General features: G+C 44.3%; 3 protein-coding genes across 7 annotated transcripts in view; 1 reads left to right on the top strand and 2 right to left on the bottom strand.

The window, feature by feature from the left end:
- Positions 1–350: 350 nt before the first annotated feature.
- On the bottom strand, positions 351–10,310 carry LOC113659049 (myosin light chain kinase, smooth muscle-like). Of its 3 annotated transcripts, XM_027171596.2 has the most exons (14): positions 10,105–10,305; positions 7,605–7,640; positions 4,703–4,830; positions 4,415–4,571; positions 4,019–4,330; positions 3,783–3,879; positions 3,490–3,693; positions 3,159–3,376; positions 1,643–1,766; positions 1,406–1,555; positions 1,154–1,274; positions 887–977; positions 678–818; positions 351–587 (listed from the first exon to the last, which is right to left on the bottom strand). In XM_027171596.2, the coding sequence occupies exons 1-14, from the start codon at positions 10,268–10,270 to the stop codon at positions 382–384; spliced, it is 2,151 nt and encodes a 716-aa protein (XP_027027397.2). In that variant the 5' UTR covers positions 10,271–10,305; the 3' UTR covers positions 351–381. The 3 variants fall into 3 exon arrangements, with proteins under 3 accessions (XP_027027397.2, XP_027027398.2, XP_047666816.1); XM_027171597.2 differs by lacking the exon at positions 7,605–7,640; XM_047810860.1 differs by lacking the exons at positions 351–587; positions 678–818; positions 887–977 and adding an exon at positions 1,073–1,111 and having other exon boundaries at positions 10,105–10,310.
- A 2,464-nt stretch (positions 10,311–12,774) lies between these two features.
- Positions 12,775–20,941, bottom strand: abcb8 (ATP-binding cassette, sub-family B (MDR/TAP), member 8). Of its 2 annotated transcripts, none has more exons than XM_027171614.2 (17): positions 20,800–20,941; positions 17,023–17,368; positions 16,735–16,890; positions 16,461–16,555; positions 16,270–16,375; positions 15,827–15,988; positions 15,637–15,722; positions 15,369–15,466; positions 15,171–15,276; positions 15,049–15,082; positions 14,780–14,916; positions 14,597–14,691; positions 14,219–14,352; positions 13,656–13,803; positions 13,264–13,514; positions 12,996–13,132; positions 12,775–12,960 (listed from the first exon to the last, which is right to left on the bottom strand). In XM_027171614.2, exons 2-16 carry the CDS (start codon positions 17,290–17,292, stop codon positions 13,046–13,048), a joined length of 1,965 nt encoding a protein of 654 aa, XP_027027415.2. In that variant the 5' UTR covers positions 17,293–17,368; positions 20,800–20,941; the 3' UTR covers positions 12,775–12,960; positions 12,996–13,045. The 2 variants fall into 2 exon arrangements, with proteins under 2 accessions (XP_027027415.2, XP_027027413.2); XM_027171612.2 differs by lacking the exon at positions 20,800–20,941 and adding an exon at positions 18,499–18,742.
- atg9b (autophagy related 9B) overlaps positions 20,365–22,201 on the top strand; it is an 11,103-nt gene continuing 9,266 nt past the window's right edge. Inside the window, exons 1-4 of one of the 2 annotated variants that reach the window (XM_027171609.2) lie at positions 20,365–20,498; positions 21,281–21,434; positions 21,921–21,964; positions 22,077–22,141. In XM_027171609.2, coding sequence (XP_027027410.1) covers positions 21,326–21,434; positions 21,921–21,964; positions 22,077–22,141 — 218 coding nt within the window. In that variant the 5' untranslated portion in view covers positions 20,365–20,498; positions 21,281–21,325. The remainder of the gene's footprint in view (positions 20,499–21,280; positions 21,435–21,920; positions 21,965–22,076; positions 22,142–22,201) is intronic. The other variant, XM_047810988.1, reaches the window with a different exon arrangement.

Genomic DNA, 22,201 nt, shown 5'->3' with positions numbered 1-22,201 from the left:
TATCCTGGGGGGTGGGGGGTGGGGTCAAATGTCATGCAGATGTACAGGAGGTGTTTAATAAAGTGTTCTGTGTAGATCGTGAACATTTAACTGGATAGAAGTTTAAATAACAGTATATTGTACAAAGCTTATCGGTGTCCAAGTGAGAAGTGATAAAAGAAAAAAAAATTTGAAATTAGAATTAAAGAAAAATAATAATAAAAAACCTCCCCGGCTGTGAAAACGGCTGTGATTCGTGCGACAAAGTGCCTTTGTGGTCAAGTATCCTTTAATTGTGACCTCCTGAGATCAAGATCGTCCTCGTTCAAGTTGCTGCTCTGAACAAACATGTCCTTGCCCTGTCCCAGGTCCCCCCCCACCATGATAGCACCACTAGCACCTCTAGTTGGCCACAGTGAGCCTTGCTGAACACAGCGCCTGGCCCAGGTGGTTAGAGGCTCGGATCTTGTACGTCCCAGAATCCCTGGGTTGCACCCGGACGAGGGTGAGTGTACACAGCCCGTCCTCTTTGTACTCGATCTGCACACGCTCCGTCTCCTCCAGTAGCTCGTCGTCGAGCAGCCACACCACTTCCGGGTCGGGATAACCTGCAAGAAAAGAAAGAAATCGAATCCTGGACAAACTCACAGTCTACCTTTAGGTTTTGACCAGTTTGTAGGAGTGTTTTTTTTTGTTACCTTCTACGATACAGGCCATGTGTACAGTCGCACCGCAGGGCTCTGTAAGGTCGTGAAGTGCTTGTGGGAAATTTGGCTTGGTCTTTAGTTGCTGCTCCAGAGCCCTAACGGCCTCGTCCGCTTCCTTCCCCAAACCGGTGTCTGCAAAAGCAAACAATTTTGGACAATTGTATATTTAATAACCCGTGAGCGCGTTGTTCGTTCGTTACCGTTCACGTGTCCAGAAGGAGCATCCGAGCCATCCGATCTGTTCGAAAGGTGCGCCATCCTCTTCAGCGCCAACACGGCTTTACCGGTTTTCTACAGTTGAATTATCAGATGTCAGCGTTGTGCAACAGGTCAAAAGTATCAGGTGTCAATTTCTGACGTCGATTAGCTTTCTAGGCGATCCGATTTCAAAGAGATCGGATTTACACACACACACACACACACACACACACACACACACACACACACACACACACACACACACACACCTGCCATCTTTGCCTGGCAAGGAACCGTCGCATCTTGTCTTTGTTGAGGGTTTTTGTGACTCGCCCGGTCGCCGAATCCATCCACGGATGAGCCAAAGCCTGCTCACATGACATCCGCTCCCTGTGTGTGTGTGTGTGTGTGAGAGAGAAAGAATTAACTTTATTGATTTTCAGAAAACACAAAGAATTAAATCATAAATGTGAGAACGAGTAGCTAATAATGATAAGGTGCAGAATAAGTGTTCAGCAAACCTTTTCTGCTTCTTTAGCAGATTGCAGATGAAGTCCTTGGACTCGTCAGTGAGGTCTTCGAACTCGGGGTTGAACTCCCAGGTCGCTGCAGTGACGAGCGCGAGAGTCTCCACGTCCGTGTTTCCCTGAAACGGCGACTCTCCGCTCAATCTGAAAGTGAAACAAACAGATTCATCTAAAAGCCACACAAAAAAACAAACAAACAAAACACAACCCAGAGCTTTGCTTGCTACATACAGGATGTAGCAGATCACCCCGATGCTCCACATGTCAGTCGCCAGATCCACAGCCTCATAGCTCACCACCTCTGGAGCTACAAACTCGGGCGTGCCGTGCATCACCTTAAGAGGCTTTCCTGGTTCTGTGGGAACGAGAAAAAATTATCATTAAAGAAAATAAATAAATAATAATTTAAAAAAAAGTCATGTAAGTAATGTCAAAGATTCCAAAAAAAAATAAAAAAAAAATAGGTCAATATCAATATTTTTAAATTATTTTCAGCTCCTGAGGAATAACGTAATATGATTAAATATGTTTAAAATCAGTGGTTTTATTAAACCATTTTATATTCAACAAATATTAAACTAAAATGTTATATTATTAAGCAACATCATAAAATATAAATTACAATTAATAAATAAATATCATCAGTAGTAACAGTTTAATTTCCATGTTGAACTGCATGAACCGAATAAATCCCAACATTTAAAACCAGAATTTATTACATTTCAAATTCAAAATTTAGATTCAAATGTTTAGGTAAATTAAACCCAATATCCCTACCACACACACACACACACATGCACCTCTTAAAGTTGGTGTGCATGATGTTTGAGAAATGCTTCAGAAAACCGAGTCGGGCCGACAAACAAAACAAACGTGTAGCCAATCATCAGAAAGGGGCGTGTCTAGTCAATATGCGGCGGAGAGAGTGTTCAGTGCGCATTTGTGACATCAGCTGAAAGCGATTGAAACAATGACATGGCGGATAAAAACGAAAAGCGAAAAAAAGGCTTACGATAAAGCAAGACGCAGGACCCGTGTTAATATAGGATCAGCTTTAGAGCGATGGAGCGAACTGAACGTCGTCCGCGTGAAACGGAGCTAAACCTTTCACGCTACAACACACAGTACTACAAAAACACATCTGTATCACCATAGTATCACTCAATGTGTTCATTTATTGATGAAAATATCCCCTCGGCCAGCTGCCTCAACAGGTTCCGCTATAATAGTTGCCTGGGTTACGTATGTATGTGTGGGGCGGAGCTAAAAATACAGGGGTGACACCCATTTGTTTGTTTTGGTGATTTCAAATGTTAACATTGGCTTTCAAACATCGTGAACCGCACCTTTAACTACCAATTTAGCCATAAATGGTAAACAACATTAAGCAGTTAGACCACAATAATCAAGGTATTAAACAAACGTTAATTAACATCTAATCTAAAACATTTTTAACTCTACAATCTGGAGTGATATTCTCTTTAGATCATATTCGTTTATGCTTCATGAGTGTCACGGCATGCATTTTAATTTATAGCCGGGTTTAATGTTGCAGAACGTCTGAGAGACAAGTTTGTTTCTCATAAACAGTCGTTTTCATTCTCCGTCTCATTTTAACAAGAAACTTGGAAAGTGTAATTTGTCCTCTGCCCTGAAGACTTTCCTGTACTCGGAACATTTGCAGATCACTGTTGTGACTGTTGTAAACAGCTTAACGTGCATCTAACAACGACAACAGACCACTCACCGAGTTTTCTGGCCAGGCCGAAGTCGATGATCTTTATGAGAGTCCCGGTGGTGTCGAGGCACACTATGTTCTCGGGTTTCAGGTCGAGGTGGACGATGTTTTTACGGTGTAGATAAAGGACACCCTCCAGGATCTGCCGCATGTACTGCATGCTGGTGGGCTCGGTGTGCTCGAAATTATCGTCTACGATACGCTCGAACAGCTCACCACCGGCAATGCTGGAACACAAGTATGATGATTATTTAAAATAAAATAAAAAAAGACCTTCGTTACGGGTACAATCAAGGAGAGGAAAGAGACTAAAGTGTAGCTGCTTTGATGCAACACTCACTACTCCATGATCAAGATGATCTCTGAGCGGGTGTCGAACGCTCCCAGGCACTGCACAAGCTTCGGATGGAACAGCTCCTTCATCAACTTGATCTCCTCTCTAGCTGCTTCTTTGTCCTTGGATGCAAATGCACGGTAGAACTTTCCGGCACACACGTGACCCGTCTCCTTATGGCTCAACCGGAACACCTGGCCAAACTTCCCTCTGTGGAGAAAATATTCAGACTAGATCGATTCAGATAGATCTCTGGTGCTACAGTAAATGTGTATCACACGAGTTGGGAAGATACTTACACTCCTAATTTTTCATGGATGTTGTAGCAATCTTTGACTTTGTGCACGGTGTCAACAATGATATCGACTTGTGGGAGTGGCTCGTCCTGTGGCTCCGCTGAGAAACGAGCATTTCTGGTTATGGTTGTTGTTTGGTTGTGTATGGATGCAAGGCTAAAAGCGTTTATATTCTGTAGCTTGATGAGCTACACAGATTGTTGTCACATGCCTATGGTACAGCTAAAGCTAGTGCATACCTGCTGTATCCATCTTGATGCAGTCTGACTCTTCACCAGGGTCGCTGACGCCCATTTTGTTGCAGGCCCGTACCCGAAAGCGGTACTCGCCATGTGAGTCAAGGCCTGAGCAGACCCGGTATGTTGTGTCCTTACAGTGGGAACTGAGGACACTCCAGTCTCCGGAATTAGCTGCACCAATACTTTTCATCTCTACTATGTAATCTGTGATTTGTGAACCGCCGTCGTAACTCGGTCCGCTCCAGGACAGAACTAAAGAACTGGGAGTCAGCTGGGACACGTATGGACACGAGGCGGGGCGTTCCGGTCGATCTGAGGTAACGAGAGAAAAAATATAGAGAAATCAAGTTTGACCATTGCTAATGTAGAGAGAGAGAGTGGGATTAGTTCACATACCAATAATGCTGAGAACAACTGTATGTTGAGCGAGGCCTCGTCGAGTCTGGACAAAGACTGTGTAGCTTCCCACGTCCACAGGAAGAACCTCAGAGATGGTCAGGACACTACTACTGTTGTTGCTCTCTATGCGATTGCGATCTCCGTCCACCACAACCTGTAAGGAAATCGCAGATCACACAAGTTTACATGCAGCAGGAATTCACCTGCAACCTACAGACTCAACGATGCTTCTCTTATTTTGATCTGCAACATTAACACAAGACAAGAAATAGCTTGAATCCAGACCTTTTTCCTGTTGTGGATCCAGCAGGAAGCCGTAGGCCCCGAGCAGCGGAAGGAACAGGGAAGCCGTGCCGTCTCCCCAACACGCACCTGCACCTTCTCCACAGGGTCCACAAACTCAACCGCAGGGCCTATGGAGACAGGAGAGGGAGGATGAAGCAGATATATGGAAATCATTGGATTTCGACTACACCCTGCCTCAGCTACAGTTTAGTTTTAAGCTAAAGAGAAATGATAGTTGTGTGTTTTGACAAGGAAGGGCCACAAAAAAAGGGTCACCTCAGCAGCTCTTCACAGTTACCCACAGGTTTCTCACGGGTAACAACTTCTTTAAGGTGCTTAGCAGTGGAAATACTTATTACATAAAGGACCAGAGGTGGAGAGGGAGTCACCTTTTTTTGTGTGCCAGATCTTTCAAACAATTGCACTGGGAGACGTAAAGATTTGGTATAAATACCACCTCGGTCTTTATGAATATTATTCCTTGGAACCTTCTCGGCTTCTACGGAGTTCCACCAGAATTCACCACTAGCTGGTTATCCTCCATCCATCCATCCATCCATCCATCCATGCATCTTCTACCACTTATCCGGGGCCAGGTCGTGGGGGCAGCAGTCTAGGCAGGGATGCCCAGACTTCCCTCTCCCCAGACACTTCCTCCAGCTCTTCCGGGGGAATACCGAGGCGTTCCCAGGCCAGCCGAGAGACATAGTCCCTCCAGCGTGTCCTAGGTCTTCCCCGGGGCCTCCTCCCGGTTGGACATGCCCGGAACAACTCCCCAAATATTTCAGGTGGAACAGTGAATCAATTCGAGATCCAGGGGTAGTCCAGGGGTAGTCCAAGGGTATACTTCATCTTGACTGCACATCCTGTGCAAGTTTTGTAGTCCTCCCATTCTGATACTGGGCAGTGATGACTCTCTGGTTTACTGATCAGAAGGCCACTGCCAAGCTGTCACTGTTGGGCCCTTGAACAAGGTCCTTGAGAAGGTTTCTCTGTTCCAGAAACATATATTTATTTCTGACCCTGCGCACTGTCTTGAGCTTCCTAAGAATATAATTTCACTGCGCTGTAACCTGACAAATGAAAACAACTTCTTGAAGCTTTGGAGAAAGGGTTAGCTTGTGATCTGTCTACCCAGAGATAGCACCAAAGGGTACGTGAAGAAAGGAAACAATGTCTGGCAACAGTACTGGAATCAACCACCAAGATAAATGGTCACTCACGATTCCTCGAAGGCGTACGAGTACACAAAGTATCCAGGTGGTTCCTATGGTCCATTTGGACCAACCCTGTGTCTGGTCATTCTAAAACACAATCGATTTTAACATCTCACAACTGGTCATTTCTGAAAAAAATGGTCTCTCATTTTTATTTATCAGTTGGCCCGAACATGCTAACATTTGGGTCAGCTGAGTTTCCCGGGTTGTTGTCCTCACGGCAATCTGGACTGACTTTGGAACAAGGATTTGGGTAGAAAGCACAAAATCCCAATAATCTCAAAGTGCTGTTTTTTGCTGTTCTGGGGGTGTGTAGATCTACTTTTGTTATTTAAAATGAGAGAGAGAGAGAGAGAGAGAGAGAGAGAGAGAGAGAGAGAGAGAGAGAGAGAGAGAGAGAGAGAGAGAGAAAGAGATAGAAATAGAGAAAGAGCAAGAGAGAGATAGAAAGAGAGAGATAGAAAGAGAAAGAAAGAGAGAAAGAGAAAGAGATAGAGAGTGAGAGAGAGTGAGAGTGAGAGAGATAGAAAGAGAAAGAAAGAGAGAAAGAGATAGAGAGTGAGAGAGATAGAAATAGAGAGATAGAAAGAGAAAGAGAGATAGAAATAGAGAAAGAGCAAGAGAGAGAGAGAGAGATAGATAGAGAAAGATAGATAGAGAAAGATAGATAGAAAGAGAAAGAGCAGGAGAGAGAGAGATAGAAAGAGAGAGAGATATACAATAGAGTTTATAATATCAAGCTTTGGTTGTTTATCCAAATCCTGTGTTTAAGCAGAACTAAAGTTTGTTTCCATGTGAAAAAGGTTGAACATTACAGATCAGTTGCAGTTCATTTTTCAATAAATATTCAGTTTGGCCCGAGACTTTATCTCAGCTTTATATTTTGGCCCACTGTGAGTTTGACACCCCTGAGTTAGCAGGTTCAACAATGAAACCGATAACAAGCCGCATGATAACTAAGAGTAAGAAGCTCTGATACTTACAGCAGCCGAGCGATTAGAAAAAGACGTGACGGAAACATTAACAGCCGTAAGTGTGAACGTGAGACTTCTTCCTGCAAGCTCACACCACAGCCTCAAACATCTACACAATCATCTATGACAATTGCAAAATCAGACTTGCTGACCTACAGATGGTTTCCTCTGACTTACAGATGGTTTCCTCTGACTTACAGATGGTTTCCTCAGACCTACAGATGGTTTCCTCAGACCTACAGATGGTTTCCTCAGACCTACAGATGGTTTCCTCAGAGCTACAGATGGTTTCCTCAGTCCTACAGATGGTTTCCTCAGTCCTACAGATGGTTTCCTCTGATCTACAGATGGTTTCCTCAGTCCTACAGATGGTTTCCTCAGTCCTACAGATGGTTTCCTCAGTCCTACAGATGGTTTCCTCTGATCTACAGATGGTTTCCTCAGAGCTACAGATGGTTTCCTCAGTCCTACAGATAATTTCCTCAGTCCTACAGATGGTTTCCTCAGTCCTACAGATGGTTTCCTCTGACCTACAGCCAGGTCTCCAGTTAGATCTTCAACACTGTGAAACCTCCCAGTTAGACAAACCCACTTAGGCCTTAACACCTAACTAACACTGCATAGAAACCAGCCAGTTATTGTTAGAAATATGGAAACTTGGCAAACAATGAAACAAAGCATAGATAAATAATAAAAAACAAAACTACTCACTTATTTCACCACCAGCTCTTCTCTTGGGGTTGATGGCTAAAACACGGACAAACAAACAAGTTCAAATGACAATTCAGGTACATATGGACAGGTGGGAGAGGTCATGTGACCTCCAGGGAGGAGCAATTAGCTCAAAGTCTTGGGTTGTGTCTCAATCAGCTCCCAGGCAGTCAGGGCACTGTTCAGGGAGACAGTCAAGAGACAGCGTCCAGAGTGCAGGGAGACAGTCAAGAGACAGCGTCCTGAGTGCAGGGAGACAGTCAAGAGACAGCGTCCAGAGTGCAGGGAGACAGTCAAGAGACAGCGTACAGAGTGCAGGGAGACAGTCAAGAGACAGCGTCCTGAGTGCAGGGAGACAGTCCAGAGATAGCGTCCAGAGTGTAGGGAGACAGTCCAGAGACAGCGTCCTGAGTGCAGGGAGACAGTCAAGAGACAGCGTCCTGAGTGCAGGGAGACAGTCCAGAGATAGCGTCCAGAGTGTAGGGAGACAGTCCAGAGACAGCGTCCAGAGTGTAGGGAGACAGTCCAGAGACAGCGTCCAGAGTGCAGGGAGACAGTCCAGAGACAGCGTCCCGAGTGCAGGGAGACAGTCCAGAGACAGCGTCCAGAGACAGCGTCCGCTATGCTTACGTTACGCGGTGTCTTGTAGTATGAGTCATAAGTACATGTATTTATTTAGCACTGTATTAGTTTGTGTTTATTACTGTATGATTTTCCCAAATGAAATATAAATTGTCCCTGAAATGTTTTTCCCTCTTTTAGCAAATTATTAATGAACATATCATTTATATTTATAAAGGTGTAAAACATTCATGAGATGTCACACACACACACACACACACACACACACACACACACACACACACACACACACACACACACACACACACACTCTCTCTCTCTCTCTCTCTCTCTCTCTCTCTCTCTCTCTCTCTCTCACACCACCCACACACACCACACACACCCACACACACACACACACCACAACTCTCTCTCTCTCGTCATCACTCTCTCTCTCTCTCACACAGCACAACAGTCGACAACACGCGACTGATTGTTTCACTCTCTCTCTCTCTCTCAACTCTCTCCTCTTCTCGTCTCTCTCGTCTCTCACACACGCAACTACACACACTCTCTTCACTCTCTCTCATCATACACACAGACACACACACACAACTCTCTCTCACTCTCTCCTCTCACACACACACAACACATTCTCTCAGTCTTTCTCTCTCTACTCTCAACACATGAGTACACAGTGCACAAACCCACACACTCTCGCTCTCTCTCTCTCTCTCCCTCTCTCTCCGCTCTCTCTCTCTCTCTCATCATCATCATCATCACACACACACTCGCCATTCACACACATCCTCTCTCTCTCTCTCTCACTCACACACACATACACACTCTCTCTCACTCTCTCTCTCTCACACATTCTCTCACTTTCTCTCTCACATTCTCTCTCTCTCTCTCTCTCTCTCTCTCACACACACTCTCTCTCTCTCTCTCTCTCTCTCTCTCTCTCTCTCTCTCTCACACACACACACACACACTCTCTCACTCCCTCTCTCTCTCTCACACACACACTCTCTCACACTCTCTCTCTCACACACACACACACACACACACACACACACACACACACACACACACACACACACACACAAACACACACACACACACTCTCTCACTCACTCCCCCCCCCCACACACTCATTCTAATGTTACTGCACAAAATATTGTTTGAACATTCAGTATTCACATACAGTATACACACCGGTCGGTCGCCGCTGTCTCTGTTTCTGTTTCTGTTTATTGTCTTTTGTGTATTGCACATGTCCTGCACTGTCTTGTTTGTCTTGTCCTGCACTGTCCTGTCTTATTTGTCTTGTCCTGCACTGTCCTGTCTTATTTGTCTTGTCCTGCACTGTCTTGTCTTGTTTGTCTTGTCCTGCACTGTGTACACCAGGTTGCACAGTTGCACTTTATGTGGCTAAGACTACTAACATGTCCTTAGCCCTGTCTTTGTGTTATGTAGCACTATGATCCTGGAGAAACGTCGTCTCATCTCTGTGTACTGTAACAGCTCTATGTGGTTGTAATGTCAATAAACTCTTCTTGACTCTTCACACACACACACACTCTCTCTCTCTCTCTCTCTCTCTCACACACACACTCTCTCTCTCGCTCACAAACACACACTCTCTCTCTCTCTCTCTCTCTCTCTCTCTCTCACACACACACACACACACACTCTCTCTCTCTTATAGTACTTATAGTGTTAAGTTTATAAATGTAACGCTCCCAGTCGTTATATGATGCTCTGAATATTCCAGTATTAGATGTAGAAGACATTTCTCAGTATAATCACCTCTCTCTCTCTCTCTCTCTCTCTCTCTCTCTCTCTCTCTCTCTCTCTCTATACTGTATATATACATATAATAAGTTAATTTACGGTATAAATGGTATACAGTTTGTAGTCTAAATCATCTCACACTGACCTTTACACAAGCCCACATCTGTCTTTTCTTTGTCTTTCAGAGCTGCCCCGTTCTCCTTGCTCCTCGACCCCCACCCTGGAGTTTGAGATGCTCTGGATGATGGCTTCATCTCCAAGGTAATCATGGTCATGTAAGTCTTCTTTTCAGCACCTCCGCTACAGTCCATGTTTCACTGTGTACTGAACTTCCTCAGGACGATTAGAGCTTTAGTTTACACACAGAGCCAAACCTCTTCCTGTTGTGTTTCCTGATTGGGGTTGCTCTCTCTCTCTCTCTCTCTCTCTCTCTCTCTCTGTATCTCTCTCACTCTTGCTCTCTCTGTCTTTCCCTCTCTGTCTGTATCTCTCTTTCTCTCTCTCTGTATCTCTCTCACTCTCTCTCTTTCTCTCTCTCTGTATCTCTCTCACTCTCACTCTGTGTGTGTGAGAACATTTCACTGATAGATCTGTGCATTCCTTTCATCTTCTGCTCAGCTCTGAACTGTGTGTGTGTGTGTGTGTGTGTGTGTGTGTGTGTGTGTGTGTGTGTGTGTGCGCAGTTTGGATCAAAACGCATTAATTAATAGTAACACATTATACATATATGTATATAAAACTAAATATATATTTATTTACAGTATATAAACCCAACAGAAATACAGACAGACTCCGATCATGTGACCTCATTAAGCTTCTTTTATCATACTACCAGAATGTCGAATATCTGGTCAGACCGCGCTCCAGCTCCTTTAGTAGTCCACAATACGGCTGTATCCCATGTACACACTCTTTTGTTGGATTTCTGTTTGTCAGTGATGCTTTTGTTATATCTTACTACAGATAAATAGACGCATGATGTTCTTTCGGCTGCTCCCTCTTCATGGACGAACAGAGGATCGTCTGATCCGCGTAAATGGTTTGGCACAGGTTTTACCTTCCTGGCAACTCTCACATGTTATCCGCACTTAGACACATCAGGCGTATTTATGGTCTAGAAGGGTATGTGTTTAAATCCCTGTTACACACACACACACACACTTGGTGATGAATTTTAATAAACAAGAAATAACACACACCCCTGCAATAGATTGTGTGTAACACACACTCACACACACACACACACACACTCACACACAGATGCGTGACTGTAAGCACAAACACACTTCTGAGAAATTCCTAGCTAATGAACACAGGATGTTGATGACATTTTTGATCATTTTCCAACATCCTGTTTTGTTTTGTTTTTCTCTTGAGTGGACCGGACATAAAACATCAGCATGGACATGTGAAAATACACATAATTACACCCAAAAATGTGCCGTCAGCTAGCGTTCGGTCCACTGCTGTCTTTTTAGTTTTGAGGAAGTTTATTTACTAGAGCATTCAAAAACGGAGTCTCCAGTAGCTGACAGGAGGTTTTCCACCACATGACAGTCTTCGGGACTGTTTTTTTTTCTTCCTTCCACCACAAAACACTCACTCACTCATTTTCTACCGCTTATCCGAACTTCTCGGGTCACGGGGAGCCTGTACCTATCTCAGGTGGCATCGGGCATCGAGGCAGGATACACCCTGGACGGAGTGCCAACCCATCACAGGGCACACACACACTCTCATTCACTCACACACACACACACACACTATGGATAATTTTCCCAGAGATGCCAATCAACCTACCATGCATGTCTTTGGACCGGGGGAGGAAACCGGAGTACCGGAGGAAACCCCCGAGGCACGGGGAGAACATGCAAACTCCACACACACAAGGCGGAGGCGGGAATCAAACCCCCAACCCTGGAGGTGTGAGGCGAACGTGCTAACCACTAAGCCACCGTGACCCCCCTTACCACAAGACACCTCCCTAGAAACACCAGTAAACTTATCAAGCTAACCAACGTTTAACCGTTAATAGATTATCAGATACACAAAGAAAGATAATTTCTCTTTGTTCTTTTGCAAGAAAAGCTTTAATTGTATAAACAAATAAAGGGAAGTATCTTAAGCCATCGTGAGTTCTCCTTTAGTTGGAATAGTCGAGGCGGGCAGGAAGCACTTACCCAAGGTGGAGTTAGTTTAACGTTCCAATACAACGCTATTGTTACACCTTATTTACACTGTAGATAAACAAACAATGATGTCACATACTGTAGTGTGTGGTACAGACCGTCAGGTCTCGTGTCCTCAACGTGGCATGATATCATACTGTGCTTTTGTTTCGGCACCTTTTATATCTCAAACATCGTTCTTCGATAATATACAGCTGTTATATAGATGTAGGGTTGCCAAGTATGCACCTGAAAAAGGAATCCTGTCGGGTCAAACGAACGAGGAGTCGTTTAGTTGGTACAGTATGATTCATCCGCCGGTTGACCAAACCAGGATGACTGAGAATCTTCACAGACAAGGTGTTGAATTACTGATTTCTACGAAAGGTTGTGAGTTTTAATCCCAGGACCACCAAGCTGCCACTCCTGGGCCCCTGAGAAAGGCCCCTAACCCTCAATTGCTCAACTGTAACTGTAACATGCAACTAAAGTGAAAATACAGACAAAGCGCCTCGTTTATCGATCTTTTGGTAAAGTCGTGGTGAAACTCGGCCACAAGGTGGCGCAATTATGTCCGAGATTCTAACCTGTTCTTCCTAGGAATTGCCTTTATACTGTTTATAGATTTATTCAACATGAAACGATCGTCTATGTTCGAGTGTGTCGACATTTATTTACATTTTTTTATATATACACACACACACACAACATGGAAATGACACTTTTTACGTTTTAAATGGTTTTTAAAAATCTTAGTTAAAATATTTCCACTTTGAAGAGCTTAAATAACTGATCTAATATCGAATGCATGTAAAATGTCTTATTGTTGTGTTTATATATATATATATATATATATATATATATATATATATATATATATATAAGGGAACGCAGATGAGGGGGTTCACTTCCTGGGGCTCAGTGCTTCTGTTCGTTAGCTCGCTGTCTTTTGATCAGATCGGCGTACAGACCTCCTCTGCTCAGTAACTCCGCGTGACTTCCAGCCTGCCGAAACAAAAACAATAAAACAAAAGAAAAACGTTTGATACCATGACGCTATTCAGAATTCTTGATTCTGATTGGTCAGATAAGTCGTATAAGCGTTTTATCCCATAGTTATCGCCCTTACTCCCCACCTCCACCACTCTGCCGCTGCTCATGACGCAGATAAGGTCCGCCCCCTGGATGGTACTGAGGCGGTGGGCGATGATGAGGACGGTACGTCCCTCTGTGGCTCGGTCCAGCGCCTCCTGCACCACGTGCTCCGACTCGGCGTCCAGCGCACTCGTGGCCTCGTCCAGAATCAGAACGCTGGGGTTCTTCACAAGAGCTCGAGCGATGGCAATCCTCTGCTTCTGCCCGCCTGACAGCGTCACACCGCGTTCACCTGTACACAGTTTTACTCACGTAAGTAGGATGGAGAGTAAAATGGAAATCAGTGTGCTTTCCAACACACATCCATCCCTTCCAACAGTGCAACCGTGATCTCATCTTCATCGGATTCTCTGATATAAAACAAAGCACTGACCCACTACGGTGTCGTAGCCGTCAGGGAAGCTGGTGATGAAGGTGTGGGCGTTGGCCTGCTTGGCTGCAGCCATCACTTCAGTGTCTGTGGCGTCGGGCTTCCCGAATCGGATATTCTCCATCACGGAGGTGCCGAACAGCACCGGCTCCTGGCGTCAGGAAACAAACGGCGCTTTAAATATGCAGCAAACAAAAGGACAGACAGACGCACAGACAGACAGACGCAGAGACAGACAGACAGACGCAAAGACAGACAGACAGACGCACAGACACACAGACAGACAGACGCACAGACACACAGACAGACAGACGCACAGACAGACAGACGCACAGACACACAGACAGACAGACGCACAGACACAGACAGACAGACGCACAGACACAGACAGACAGACGCACAGACAGACAGACGCACAGACAGACAGACGCACAGACAGACAGACAGACGCACAGACAGACAGACAGACAGACGCACAGACAGACAGACGCACAGACAGACAGACGCACAGACAGACAGACGCACAGACAGACGCATAGTTCCTTTTACAGTTTATTAGAACTCACCTGACTAATGAATCCAATCACATGACCCCTGAGCCAGGACGGGTCCAGCGTCCTGATGTCCTGACCGTCCAGCATCACCGCTCCACTGCTCGGGTCGTAGAAGCGTTCCAGCAGCGCCGCCACGGTGGATTTACCTGAGGTGCGGCACAGAGACAGAACGTTTCCGTAGCAACTTAAGAATAACGGCAACTCACCGTAGTGTGGAAACTACGCACGTACACACACACTCACACACACACACACTCGCACGTACACACACTCAAACTGACACACACTCACACTGACACACACTCACACACTGACACACACTCACACACTGACACACACACACACACTGACACACACACACACACTCACACACTCACACTCACACATTACCTCCCCCAGATTCTCCCACTATAGCCACTGTTTTACATGGAGGTAGAGTCAGGTTGAGGCTCTTGAGGATCTGGTTGCCAGGTCTTGTCGGGTAACTACAAAACATTAAAACGTGATAAAAAATCCTCCTTTTAAAAAAATGAAACATAATGTATAAGGTAGAGGAGGACGGCTACAGCCTACCTGAAGTTGACGTTCAGGAAGTCTACCCTTCCCTTCAAAGACTCCCGCGGGATCCGTCTCCCGCCCGTCAGTGAGATGGTAGGTTCCGAGGTCATGTACTCAAAAACACGAGCTCCTGCACTCGTACCTCGGACCATCTGGGCGAGAACACAGATCACATAACACATTTCGGCTAACAGCCTTTATTCAGTCTATCTTTTATCTTTATCTTTTAAAAACCGTGTGGTATTTATGTTGCACTTATTGTGTTTAACACCGATATCAGTCACCTGCCCGAACAGAATGGATATGCTGGCCAGGGACCTGCGGAGGACAGAGAGAAGTTATGCATCAGAGTAAAGCGTTCAAGTCATCAGTGGTAAAAACAAGACCCTGCTGTGAACAAGCTGACCTTTGAACTGTTTGCGAGGCCACCAGAAATGACATGAGGTCACCTGGGGTCATGTCATTATGTGCCAATAAGGATCCGCCGGCGAAAATAGTGCCAAGGACTAAACCTGGCGAGGAAAAAATAAATCAATAAATCAGTGCAAACTTCATATGAATATTAAACTCTGTGTCAGTCCACGTTTGTTTATTTGGTGCTCACAGTTCAGGACGACGTTCGAAAGTCCCTGAAACACTGCGATTCCTCTCCCCAAGGCTTCGTTCATCGTGGCAGATTTCTCTACCTCCGCGGCGTACGTTCTGCAGCGGAAACAATGAAGCCGATGCTTTGGACACAAATTCTTGACTACGCATTGACGCCTCTCGACTCTGATCGGTTAACGTGTTCTATAGGAACGCCGTTTCTATAGTAACCATATAGTTTTGCATACAGGGGTTTGGGTAATGTACCCAAAAAACGATAGACCTACTCCAGTTCTCTGTCCTCCATGGCGAAGGCCCTCACCGTCCTCACGTTTCCCAGAGCTTCATCAGCGACACCTGTGGCTTTAGACACCTACCAGCAAAATCACATAAGTGCCTGTGATATATTTATCCTTATATATATATAGCCCAAATTCTGGTACTTGTTAAACCGTTATGTTGGTGCAGTTCCCGGACCTGTTCTTGGGCTTTTCGAGAAAGCTTGCGCAGAAAGGAGCCGATGAGAGCGCCGGCACCGACGAGACATGGCAGCACCACCACCATCAGCCCCGTCAGCTTTGGAGAGATCACGTACAGTGACACGAAGCAGCCGATGGTCTGCGTGACGCTCCGTAAACCCTGCGGATACGGAAACGGGATTGTAAAATATTCGGATACGTTATCGTTGCTATAGTAACGACACGCAAATGGAGATGTTTGCACTTCAGGACAGGGGGGCTTTTCTCCAACACAACTCCGCTCAGGAAAACTGTGAAGCTTGGTGGTGGAAGCATAGCTGCCTCAGTGCTCATACAGCTCGACCCAGCAAATGGTCTCGCAGATGGAAGGGACTGTGGTGGGATATACGGAATCAATAGGACCTAGAGGTTGGAGTAAGAAACCGAGATACCTTACAGTACCTGAGAGATAACCAGCTTGAACGAAGACTTGAACTCCTGAATGTCAGCAGTGAGGCGGTTCACTAGCTGCCCCGTCTTATTGGCGTCGAAGAACGCCACATCCTGTCTGCAGGAGGACGGAAGCACAGACGTGACCACATACACCGCATTACAGTACTGCTGTTTAGTTGATAACCAACAGAAAAGTGAACCTTAGCAAAGACGCAAAGAGCGATTTCCTCATCTCTGCGGCAACGCTCTCTCCGACCCGGGACAGAAGGATGATGTATCCGGTGGTCAGTAGACCCTGAAGAATACCCCCCCGGCTTGTGTTCAGTTTGTATGGCACGACGTAGCAAACACAAAGAGAGCAAGTGTCCCACCTAGCTACTTAGTTAATAAGCTAGCTAATTAACATGCTAGACTACACCCATGTGACCAGTTAGCTTACGGAGCATAAACCCCGAGTGGTTACAGAAATCTTACCTGGAGGCCATACAGGCCAAGCAGCTTGAACGCAGGTGCTCGAATGTCCCTCATGTAATTTCCAACATGTTCCCTCATGTACTGAGCGACGACGTTCACCAGGTCGCCGAGCATCAGTGGAATCTGGATGTTCAGAGCTGCTGCTCCGAATGCGAGCTAGAAGAAGTACGGAGCAAGAAAACCGTTCATCGAATAATCATGGCTAAAATTCAGAGGTGACGATTGGATACCTGCAAACCTGCATTAAGATTATCTTCAGAATTATTTCGTAATTAAGACGTGACATACGAATATGGCCCCGGTTAATGCAAGGATCTGTGGCCGGACGAACTCCCAGAGGAGCGCCCAGCTGAATTCTGGGATTTTCTCTGTAGATTGCGCCGTCAGAGGAAGGTGGTTGTTGTTGTTGTAATCGGCATTGCAGTAAGCCACGGTGCCGAAGAGCCTTGCAGTAAGCGTTAGAGCAGCTGGTCCCACCACAAAGGTCAAGGCCACTCTAGGTGACTTGAGGTGATGCCGAGTCACAAGTTGGAGCGTTTTTTGAGCCTGGGTCCACATCCGGATGATTGTGCTTTTGGTGGAGTGTTGGGTTGAGGATTGATAAGTGGTCCATTGTCTTGAGTGCTGTCCATATCTGTAACAAAGTGAAGAAATCAAATCCACTGGTGAGCCAGCACATCTAGAATTGTCAGATTCCTCTCCTCAGTTATTCGCCAAATAACTGTCATAGGGATGCCGTCACCTAGTGGTTAAAGGTGCGGTCCACGATGTTTGAAAGCCAATGTTAACATTTGAAATCACCAAAACAAACAAATGGGTGTCACCCCTGTTTTGATAGCTCCGCCCCACACATACATACGTAACCCAGGCATCTATTATTATGGAGGAACCTGCTGGGGCAGCTGGACGAGGGGATATTTTTATCAATAAATGAACTCAATGAGTAATACTATGGTGATACAGATGTGTTTTTGTAGTACTGTGTTGTACCGTTAAAGGTTTAGCTCCGTTTCACGCGGACGACGTTCAACACCTAGAACCCGAGGCAGAGGTAATGGCAGGTATCCGCCATGTCAATGTTTCAATCGCTTTCAGCTAATGTCACACATGCGCACTGAACACACTCTCTGCCGCACATTGACAAGACACGCCCCTTTCTGCTAGTTGGCTACACGTTTGTTTTGTTTGTCGGCCCGACTCGGTTTTCTGAAGCATTTTTCAAACATCGTGCACCCCAACTTTACGGTGTTGGACTACTGACCGGAAGGTCATGAGTTCGAATCCCAGGTCCACCAAGCTGCCACTGCAGGGCCTCTGAGTAAAGCCCTTAACCCTCAATTGCTCAGTTGTTTAAATTAAAATAAATTGTAAGTCGTTCTGGATAAAGGTGTCTGATAAATGCTAAGGATACAAAATTTAAATTAGAATGTTTTGACTCGACATGTTCTGACCGGTCACAATTCAACAGACATTAAACAGAATAAGGAACATTTTTAACCGCTAAAAACTTGTTACACGCTCAGTTACTGTATGAAACCATGAGGTCGAAATCTGATGTCTGTGGAAAGTAGAAGGAATCGAATCAAATGAATCGAATCAAATGAATCGAACCCGATTCAGTGAAGTGATTCACTTGTCCGAGCTGGTTTAAAGCACCCTGTCTGTCACTCACAGTAAAAAACACAACACTACAAATGTCTTACATATCTTACTGTTTGTGGTTTAGTTTGTCAGCGTGAATAACGGGGTAATAAAGTCTCATACCGGCTCGAATGCAGCAGCGACTCCTTTGATTTTGTCACATTATATCGCAGTAATCGAGCCGAACCTTGTGTTAATCGACTGCAGCGCAAAATGTAAAACATGATCACTTTCTGTTTATGAAAACGTACTGAACTTTACAAATGTTTTAAACCAACAACAGAGTAATTCAAGGGTGTTTACAGCAAGCTATACATTCGCAGCCATTTTTAAACAATCAAACTGCCCCTCAAGCGTCATCTAAACAAACCCCGCCTCTTACTCTACGATTGGCTAAAGTTGGCCAGATTGGTCCGGGGTTCTGTTTTGCGATTGGCTCGTCTTTTGTGCGCATGCGTAGCCGCTCCAGCAATCCACCGTTCAGCGAATAGCAAGCCAAAGCCGGAATACGTGTGCGATATGAAACGCAGAACGCACCGCTTGTCGAGGTTCTCATTCAGCTTTTATTTAATTGTCGGCGGGTTAAATGATTATTAAAATTAACATTCAGTATATTGTAATATAACTATAATGCAATTTTGATTTTGGCTGAAAAGTTTGTTTATGTTCCTATTTCTCTAAATCTTCTAAAGAATCTTCCTTTGGATCTCCTCAAGCTTCCTCTGGATCTCCTTAACATTTCTCTGAATCTTCCACTGGATCTTCTTAAGCTTCCTCTGGATCTCCTTAACATTTCTCTGAACCTTCATCTGGATCTCCTTAGCATTTTTCTGAATCTTCCTGTGGATCTTCTTAAGCTTCCTCTGGATCTCCTTAACATTTTTCTGAACCTTCATCTGGATCTCCTTAGCATTTTTCTGAATCTTCCTGTGGATCTTCTTAAGCTTCCTCTGGATCTCCTTAACATTTCTCTGAACCTTCATCTGGATCTCCTTAGCGTTTCTCTGAATCTTCCTCTGGATCTTCTTAAGCTTCCTCTGGATCTACTTAACATTTCTCTAAATCTTCCTCATCTTCCTCTGGATCTTCTTAAGCTTCCTCTGGATCTCCTTAACATTTTTGTGAATCTTCCTCTGACTCTTCTGAATGTTATTTTGAATCTTCTGAATCTTCTTCTAACACAAGTGAAAATTCTAAATCGTACAGTTTCCTTCTTCTAACTCTTAAATATTCTTATTTGTTACCTGAAACTTATTAAATCTGCTTTTTTTATTTAAAATTTTCTTTGTCTCTTTCTTTTTTTTTAAAACTGTATCACCCTCTCAGACTACTGTGACTTAGTGGTTAGCATGTTTGCCTCACACCACCAGGGTTGGTGGTTCAATTCCCACCTCTGCCTTGTGTGTGTGGAGTTTGCATGTCTCCCAGTGCCTCGGGAGTTTCCTCCAGGTACTCTGGCTTCCTCCCCTGGTCCAAAGACATGCATAGTAGGTTGATTGGCATCTATAAATTGTGTGAGTGTGTGAGTGAATGAGAGTGTGTGTGCCCTGTGATGGGTTGGCACTCCGTCCAGGGTGTATCCTGCCTCGATGCCCGAAGACACGAGAAGTTCAGATAAGTGGTAGAAAATGAATGAATGAATTTTAACTTTAATTGTATATATTCATTTATTTATTTTTATCCTTATTTCTTCTTCTTCTTCTTCTTCTTCTTCTTCTGTATTTATTTATTTTTTGTCTCTCTTCTGTTTCCATACTTCTGTAAAGCTGCTTTGAGACAATGGGAATTGGGAAATAAATCGAATCGAATTGAATCGAATTGAATCAATTGAATTGAATTGAATCGAATTGAATTGAAAACAAACAAATCGATATTTGAAAAAACAAAAACTATTTTAAATCATTATCATTAAAAAAAGAATTACAACTTTTCATTTGCCTACTGTTACTAAAAATATGCATCAATAATAATAATAATAAAAAAAAGGAAAAAAATAATAAGAAGGCGGAAGTTGCGTCATTTGCACGTCGTCATGACGTCACGGAGGTTTGTTGACATGTCTGTTTTTGTTGAGGAGAGAAAATCCTAAGAGCACAAACGCGTCTGCGGTCCCAGTCCCGGTGGTAAGAGCGACTTTATAAAGTTACTATATATATATTTTTTATTTCACTATTTTAAGCAAACTAAATGATGTGAAAACAACGTAACGCGAGCTGCTGAGTAGTTAGTTAGCTGTTTACGTAAACGGTATTGTTAGTCATTCCGCTAGCCGTTAGCTTAGCTTAGCTTATTCAGGATGAGATTCTTCCTCAGTTCTATATTTATTGTCATGTTTGTAAAGTTTAAATATAAAACCGAAATGTTTCACGTTATGTCCAGTCGAGTGTCTTGGCGAAATTATATCTCTTATTATCATTTTGTTACCTTTTAGAAGTCGTTGTGTTATGTTTCTGAGATGTTGGCGGTGTTCCAATCGACAGCCTATTGGTTGTCCAAGTGCACTAGATTAGACATAATGTACATTATGTTGCAGGCTGTGAAGTGCACTTAGAAGTGGTCTAAGGGCTGATGTCGGACACAGCCGCTGGCAATGTCACCGTGTGACTGCTGTGACATGGAGTCAGCTGTTGTTCTTTTTTTTTTTTTCTGTAATAACATAATTTGGAAGTTGAACCATTGAGACATCCTTTAAACACATTTCCCTGTGACACAGAGCGACAACAAGACCTGCATCGTAAACATGGATGTTGGAGAATGTGACCTCATGTCTCAGTTATTTTTAAACTTCAATCCAGAGATCAGCAGTTGTGGCCCGTCTTCTTAAATGACTTCTGAGAGCTGTCATCTTTTTCACGTTAAACAGTAATCACAGTCATGCTTTCTTGTTGTTGTTTTTTCTTTCCAGGCCGTAAGGATCTGTGATGAACTGAACAGGAGAATGTGAAGCACGATGGCTGACTTTGAAACCTACCAGGAGTACCAGAGACTAGAGGACTATGAGGAGGACTCGCCTCCGGGAGAGGAGGATCTGCTGATTCATGTGCCGGAGGGACTCAAAGGTTTCTATATGATTTTATCAGTATTCAAATGAGTCGCGTTCGCCTTCATGAACCCACCCTCGTAGCGGTGTCAGAACGATGCGGCAGGGCTTTAATGTAACGTCCGGTTCTCTCACCGCCTCATAGAAAACTTTCAGGAACACCGGTGTCATCTCGTAGGTTGTAGACTAGCCTTGTTGTGTCTAAACCTTTAGCTGTTGCGTTCCGGGATGTCGTATCTCCTCCGTCTCGTCCTCTTTTTGAAAACTACAGAAATATGTTTCTCTCTGGCTTGTGTCTCAGTCACAAGATTCTCACAAGAGTCGCATTTCCTCATGCTATTTATGGTCTCTTAAACCTGAAGCGTTAAAGAATGTTCTAGGCAGGAAACCAAATTTTATTGATTTATTTTTTGGATCTTTTCCGAACCATTATATATTAATAATATCTATATTTTTGTATAAACCCGTGTCACTGATGCAGCGCACTCTTGTTTATTTGTTCTAGATTCCTGGCATCACATCAAGAACCTCGACAATTTCTTCACTAGAATATCCTTCCTGTTACGTTTCTCTAAGTTCCTTTTGTTTCTAACATGTCATAAGTGATTTAGTCCAAGCATGCTCTTCACTGTCTGCTTATTCCTTAACTAAGTTTGCGTACATTTATCATTTCCATCAGAAGAATGGCTTCGCCTGTATGATGTTATCCGAGTTCTTTGAACTTGTGTGAGTATACGCGGGATTTGATCAGAAGCCGGAACTCGTCCTGAAAACCCTTTAACCAAT

The sequence above is a fragment of the Tachysurus fulvidraco genome, chromosome 3 (assembly GCF_022655615.1).
Source record: "Tachysurus fulvidraco isolate hzauxx_2018 chromosome 3, HZAU_PFXX_2.0, whole genome shotgun sequence".
Lineage (NCBI taxonomy): Eukaryota > Metazoa > Chordata > Actinopteri > Siluriformes > Bagridae > Tachysurus > Tachysurus fulvidraco.
The sequence above is the reverse complement of the archived record's forward strand: the minus strand, read 5'-3'. Positions and strand labels throughout refer to the sequence as shown.

Coding starts and splice junctions, on each gene's coding strand:
- LOC113659049 (XM_027171596.2), bottom strand. CDS start 10,270: ATGGACTGTAGCGGAGGTGCTGAAAAGAAGACTTACATGACCATGATT. Junction 3,694..3,782: donor ATCCATGAAAAATTAGGAGT/GTAAGTATCTTC, acceptor TTTTCTCCACAG/AGGGAAGTTTGGCCAGGTGT. Junction 588..677: donor CATGGCCTGTATCGTAGAAG/GTAACAAAAAAA, acceptor CTTTTCTTGCAG/GTTATCCCGACCCGGAAGTG.
- abcb8 (XM_027171612.2), bottom strand. CDS start 18,599: ATGTTTTACATTTTGCGCTGCAGTCGATTAACACAAGGTTCGGCTCGA. Junction 16,556..16,734: donor TTGGCCTGTATGGCCTCCAG/GTAAGATTTCTG, acceptor GGTATTCTTCAG/GGTCTACTGACCACCGGATA. Junction 16,376..16,460: donor CTCTTTGCGTCTTTGCTAAG/GTTCACTTTTCT, acceptor GTCCTCCTGCAG/ACAGGATGTGGCGTTCTTCG.